The sequence below is a fragment of the Guillardia theta genome, assembly GCF_000315625.1.
Source record: "Guillardia theta CCMP2712 unplaced genomic scaffold GUITHscaffold_20, whole genome shotgun sequence".
Classification (NCBI taxonomy): Eukaryota; class Cryptophyceae; order Pyrenomonadales; family Geminigeraceae; genus Guillardia; species Guillardia theta.
In genome coordinates this window covers 823465-829571 of record NW_005434654.1, presented here as the reverse complement: position 1 = coordinate 829571, position 6107 = coordinate 823465, and the positions used below count along the sequence as shown (strand labels likewise).

At 56.5% G+C, this 6107-nt stretch overlaps 2 protein-coding genes across 2 annotated transcripts in view; one reads left to right on the top strand and one right to left on the bottom strand.

Annotated features, from left to right (window-relative positions):
* Positions 1–1762, bottom strand: part of GUITHDRAFT_157489 (hypothetical protein) — a gene marked incomplete at both ends in the record, with an annotated part of 2170 nt that extends 408 nt beyond the window's left edge. Inside the window, 8 exons of the mRNA XM_005835838.1 lie at positions 149–191; positions 243–312; positions 539–587; positions 738–787; positions 841–912; positions 961–1011; positions 1065–1180; positions 1231–1762. Of these exons, the coding sequence (XP_005835895.1) occupies positions 149–191; positions 243–312; positions 539–587; positions 738–787; positions 841–912; positions 961–1011; positions 1065–1180; positions 1231–1762 (983 nt within the window). The remainder of the gene's footprint in view (positions 1–148; positions 192–242; positions 313–538; positions 588–737; positions 788–840; positions 913–960; positions 1012–1064; positions 1181–1230) is intronic.
* Positions 1763–3289: 1527 nt separating this feature from the next.
* GUITHDRAFT_162347 (hypothetical protein) lies at positions 3290–5008 on the top strand (the record flags this gene model as incomplete). Its single annotated transcript, XM_005835837.1, has 4 exons — positions 3290–3359; positions 3764–3917; positions 3967–4531; positions 4583–5008. 4 exons carry the CDS (start codon positions 3290–3292, stop codon positions 4967–4969), a joined length of 1176 nt encoding a protein of 391 aa, XP_005835894.1. The 3' UTR covers positions 4970–5008.
* Between the last annotated feature and the right edge of the window lie 1099 nt (positions 5009–6107).

The window sequence follows — 6107 nt, the reverse complement described above, 5'->3', positions numbered from 1 at the left end:
CCGGGCCCAGAAAAGGGCCCAGGACCAGAAAAAGGGGGGGGGGGGGGGGGGGTAGTGAAGGAGCTGGTGCAAGTGTTGAGGGAGTAGGAGCTGAATGGATATCAAGGAAGAGGAAGGAAGCGAGAGGAGAGGGAGCGAGGCTACTGACTTCTCAGGATTCATCGTTGCGATCATACTAGTCTTGCAGTTTCCTTCACAGCACATTTACGTCCCATCCCCTCCTGCCGACGGAACTTTCTCACCTCCCAGGGAGTCGCGGAGCACCGAAGTCATCATGGAGTTGCGGTAGGGGATGTGGCGCTGGTTCTTCCCCTGCTCAGCGAGGTCAGGCAGGACGGGGGCAAAGTGTGGGAGAGCGAAGACAGGAGGGAGGAAGGGGATCAGGTGGGGAGGGACACTGGGGTTGGGTGGGGCATCAGGTGGGGAGGGGAGAAAGGGACATCAAGGGAAGGAGAGGGGAGCGCTGAAGAAGGGAAGGAATCGGAGGAAGCGGAGAGAGGGGGAGGGGAAGGGGCGGAGAGGCATCAGCGTCACTGACTTGGCTCCTCTCTTGTAGAGCCACGATGACCATCTCAAGGAAGTGGAGGCTGCAGACAGGGGTTAGAGATTGTTGTAGGAGATTGAGGATCAGTGAGTGGGAAGAGGCGGCATGAGCAGGAGAGGAGTCAGATGCAGAGTTGCGATGGAGGAGGGAGGGAGAAGGAGGAAGGAAGGAGGAGAAGGAGGTCGATGATGACCTGACGTTGATGTACTTGCTCTCCTTCAACAGACTCCCCTGAGCTGATGTCTGCAAGCACAAGGTCACAGGGGGCCGGTGGAGGCGTCGCTACCCCGAGTGACCTTGTAGACTCGCTCGGAGCCGGCGAGGTCGACGAGGTGAAGTTTCGACTTCCGGATGACGTCAGTCCCGACCTGAAACAGCAGAGATGAATGCGCACGCCGACTTCTCCCTCCCCATACCTTGCACGCTGTGATGAAGAGAGTGAAGATGCAGTGGGAGCGAGAAGAGGCCTGAGGTGGGCAGCTCTCAGCAACAGGGAGGGACAGGGCAGCGACTGTCCCACCAGGTTCATGGGGGTCTCGGAGGTCGTGCGGATCGTGTCGCCAAGAAACAGAAGATTGAGGGCCTCCTCCTCCGACGGCGCATGGTGCGCCGATAGGTTCTTGAGGTGAATGTTGCCTGCCCCCCTCTCAGCTCCCCGTCATGCCCTCCCCACGGCTCCAACTCACCATCCTCGTCCTCCTGCAGAGAGACTTTGGGCAGGTCTTCCAGCTGCTTCGCCTGCTCCTCGAGCGAGGGGTCGAGTAGGTCGTACCCATTGTTGTTGTAGATCTCGAGGTAGGAGACGTGGATCTGATACGAGAAGTCCGATCGCCGCCGCAGCTCGTTGTAGATGTGGGAGAGGGTACGTGGGATGATGCCGCGATCGGCGTACTTCTCGGGTCCCCCCGTCATGGTGAAGGTCTTCCCAGAGCCGGTCTGCCCATAGGCGAATATGGTGCCATTGAAGCCGTCTAGCGCCGCCGTCACGGCAGGGAGGGCGACGTCCTGGAATATCTCCTCCTGCCGTGCTTCCCGATCGAAGACCTTGTTGAAACGGAACTCGTGCCGCTCTTTGGTATTGTTGATCACCTCCACCGCCTGGTTCTCCTTGGGGATGTCGATGACCAGCCCTTGCCCGTCGTCGACGATCTCGTAGTTGCTCAGCTGCTTCTTCGTCGGGCGGATCCGCAGGAAGATGTTGATCTTGTTCTCCGTCATGGTGCTCAGGTAGACTAGCAGGCGCACGAGTTTCAGGGCAGCAACATCCTTCTAGCGAGCAAAGAGCGTCTTTCTATCAACTTTGGAGCTTCGGAGAGCAGACGGTCCATGGCATCACATCAAGAACTTTTGGGTTCGATGTAAGCGCACCTTCAAGAATAGAAAGCTCGTTAGCTCCCGAATCCACCAGAGCATGCAACGTGGGGTGAGTGGACGCAAAATCCAGCAAATCTAATTTCGGACCCCATTATTTCCCCTTCATCGCATCGACTATGATTTGCAACAGCAATCTTAAACACTGCTTCAACGGTTTGTCACATCAAATCATCATGTATTCCCTTCCCTCCACGCCACTATATGGAGTTCAGTCGCTTTCCTATACCCCTCGCCTTCTATTCCCTTTTCCTCCTTTCCCCTCAGATCAACCTTGCTCCCTTCCCCTACACGTCCTCCACTTCCTTCTCCTTCTCGCTCTGTCTTCCTTCTCCTCTCTTCTCGTATCCTCTCCCTCCTGACCCTCCCTCACCCCACTCCCGCCCACTGGGCTGCCATCATCCGTTGATCGAATATTCCAGGCCCTCATCCCCTGCTGTCCATCCGGGGCCCGAGCCGCTGCCGGGCCCGAGGCCCGGCCTGCACTCTCAGTGCTCGATCGGCCGAGGGCCCGGCCAGTGGTAACTTGAGCAGCTCATCTCATGCACTTTTGGTAACTTGAGAGGAATGAAGTGCAGCAGCATCATCGCCCCCCTCTCACCTGATATAAGGACACGTAAGGTTTGTTGGGGGTGGGGGTGGATACCCCTGTGGTATTTCACATTGAATATCACAGTAAAAACAGGGGTGTAGTCTCCTACCCTAGCATAAAGTACCCCCTTATGCCATCCGGAGCCAGCCGTCGGGGGGCACAAGACCGACGGGGGGTAGTATTTTGCTGAGGAACCCCTTGCGAAAAGAAGGGGGTACACTTGGGAAATGATAGGGGTCAATTTGATATGAAAAGAATCCTGAACACGGTAGGGGGTAGATGGAATTGGGTGGGGGGGTCAATGTTTTAAGAGTACCCACGGGGGTCCAATGACCTTATCTACTGGGGGTGGGGGTAGTCGGTGTGCAGTCTGCGATAATTGTGTACCGGTACTTTATAGTCTCATTGAGATGAAAGAGGGTGGGGTGGGTTCTAGAGGATCCGAGGGTTGCAAGAACGAGAATGGGAAACTATGGGGTAGGTGGTGAAAACAAGGGGGTGCAAAATCAAAGGGGTAGTGCCTTGGATCAGGGACCACGACGGGGTCTAAGTAATATTCTTACTACCCGTCTTTAAAAGGTTCAAAATGGTGGTAGGGTAGTACCAACTTGTTCAGTCTGAAGAGGGAAGAAGGGGTACGATATCTTCGTGGGGTCCGAAAGACCATCTATGCCATGGTGGGTAGTTGAAAGAGTGCGTAGGGGTAGGTGGTAAAGAAGAGGGTAGGTGGGTAGGGGTGGGGGTATAAAGGAGAGAGGCGGCTGACGAGTTTCCTCAGAGGTATGGCCGCGCTCGCTCTCCTGCTCTGCAGCGCTGCAGGCGCCTACGCGTTCACAGGACCTGCTCCTGTCGGTGAGAACATGAGAACTAAGTGTGGTGGAGCTTCGGAGAGCTGAAACAGAGAGATCCCCGTGGGATTTAGTTGAGCGCGAGGCAGGTTCAGGAGGAGAGGATTCTTCGATGAGCAGGCAGGGATACCAGTATGTCAGGAGTGGAGAGATGGTGTGGATGCCTTAGCATGGACAGCAACGATATGCCCATGCTAGCGATAGCTCTTGCGTGGTGTTGGAGGGTGTAAGTGATGTGGAAGCACGTCCGGCAGCCATGACTGTCCTTGGAGTTGCTCCGACCTCCAAGGACTTGGTGTACCTGAGGCATGAGTACGAGAAGTGGGATGCATGAGCTCGAGATAACGCTGAGAGATAGACGAGACGAGATGGAGCAGGATCGTTTCATCCTCTGACCTGCAACTGCAGCACTCCGCCATGGACGTGCTGGAGCTCTCTCCCAGCGCCTCTCCATGGCTGCGACCATCCCCAAGGTTCCCTTCAGCGGCGTCAGCCCCACCGGACCTTCGGGCCCCACCCTCCCTGCTCCCGGGGAGGACCTCGAGTTCCTCGAGGCCAAGCCGTAAGTGGTGTTGCGACAGTGATCTGACGGTGCTGACGTTGGGAGGCAGTTACTGGGACCAGTCCGGAGTCCAGGTGAACATCGCCAAGCAGAAGAACCCCCTCATCGGCAAGATCATCTCCGTCCAGCGCATCGTTGGCCCCAACTCTCCTGGAGAGACCTGCAACATCATCATCGATCATCAGGGTCAGGCGCTGAGAACCCTCGTTTGTGGAGCTGACTCGATCTACAGGCAAGCTCCCCTACTGGGAGGGCCAGTCCTACGGTGTCGTCCCCCCGGCATCGACCCGAAGAAGAACAAGCCCTACGGTGTTCGCCTCTATTCTATCGCCTCCACCCGCTACGGAGACGACAAGACCGGCAAGACCACCACCCTCTGCGTTCGCCGTGCCACCTACTGGTGCCCTGAGCTCAAGGCTGAGGACCCCGCCAAGAAGGGTGTCTGCTCCAACTACCTCTGCGACTCCAAGCCCGGTGATGAGATCTCCCTCACCGGACCTTCCGGCAAGGTCATGCTCATGCCCGAGGACGACCCCAACATGACCTACATCATGGTCGCCACCGGAACTGGTATCGCTCCCTTCCGCAGCTTCCTCCGCCGCCTCTTCGGCGAGGTATGTGCTCCCTTGTCGTCCTTGACAGCCCCTCACGTTGTCTTCTCTTAGGGCAACCCTGCTGGCAAGAACTTCAAGGGTCTCGCCTGGCTCTTCCTCGGAGTTGCCAACAAGGACTCCCTCCTCTACGACGAGGAGTTCCAGGTTTACCTCCGCCAGAACCCTGACAAGATGCGCCTCGACTACGCGCTCTCCCGTGAGGGACCTCTCAACAAGAAGGGCGGCAAGATGTACATCCAGGACAAGGTCGAGGAGTACGCTGACGAGGTCTTCGATGCCCTCGACAAGGGAGCCCACATCTACTTCTGCGGCTTGAAGGGCATGATGCCTGGAATCCAGGACATGCTCAGGGGAGTGTGCGAGTCCAAGGGCCTCAACTTCGAGGAGTACCTCGAGGGCTTGAAGAAGAAGGGCCAGTGGCACGTCGAGGTTTATTAAGCTGTTCATGCATGAATGAAAGACTCCAAAATGCATCTCAAATGTAGTCTTGATGTTTGTCTGCTGAGGTTGGATTGGTTGTTCAACTGATATGGGCGAGGTTCCTGTTCGCAGGGCAACATATTGCAATGACACGTGCAATAATATGATGCATATGGAAACGTTGTTTGTAATGTTTCACACACGTTTCGAACCTCCTGCTCAGGATGCCATGGGAGACACGTAGAGTAAGACGGCTTCCTCCAGTTTGCCACGGCTGAGTGGGGAGGACTACGGAAAGATCTGCAGCCTCTTCATACTATCCTTCGACGCTTCGCCAAGTGACTACAGAGGGCTCGGGTCTTCTCGCAGTCGCTCTCTCGCAATACTGGTGAACTGGAACGGACTCAGAAGAGCAAAGGGCTCCTCCTCCTCCTGCTCCACCACCACCACCACCACCACCGTCTCCTCCTCCTCCTCCTCCTCCTCCATCCCCATCCCCATCCCCATCCCCATCCCCATCCCTCTTCCCTCTTCCTCCCCCTCCACCCCCTCCTCCCACACCTGTGTCCCCACGTAGAATTGCAGCTCTCCCTTCATGTCAAAACAGGCTGCAACCCGGTCAAGCACAAGAAAACGACCTCGTGGTCATACCTGCAGGCTGAGATGGTTCCAGAAGGAGGTCCCGTCCTTCTTGTAGCATATGATACATGTGCTATCACTGACGTCAGCAGCTGCAAACTCATCGCCGCAACTCTGGTCTCCTTGCTGAAAACTCTCCTCCCTGGCCCCCCCTTCCTCATCTCCAATTACTCTCCTGCTCCTGCTCCTCCTTTGATTCCTCCTCCTCCTCCTCCTCGCTCCCCTTTCTCCCACCTGACTGATGTCTTCCTCTCCAATGCGCCCTCTATCATGCCGATTGTGGTTTGGTCTGTCTCCTTGCCGAAGAGGAAGGAGAGGGTTTGTCCCAGGATCTGCGAGGGAAGAAAGCCTGTTGTCTCGAAGAAGGCTGCCGAAAACATGAGCTGAATATCAAGGAGGAGGAGGAGGAGGAGGAGGAGGAGGAGGAGGAGGAGGAGGAGCAGTAGTGGTAGAGATGGTGGGGCGGAGGAGGAGAATTAGCAGGAGGATGACCATAACGGCGATGATGATGATGCTG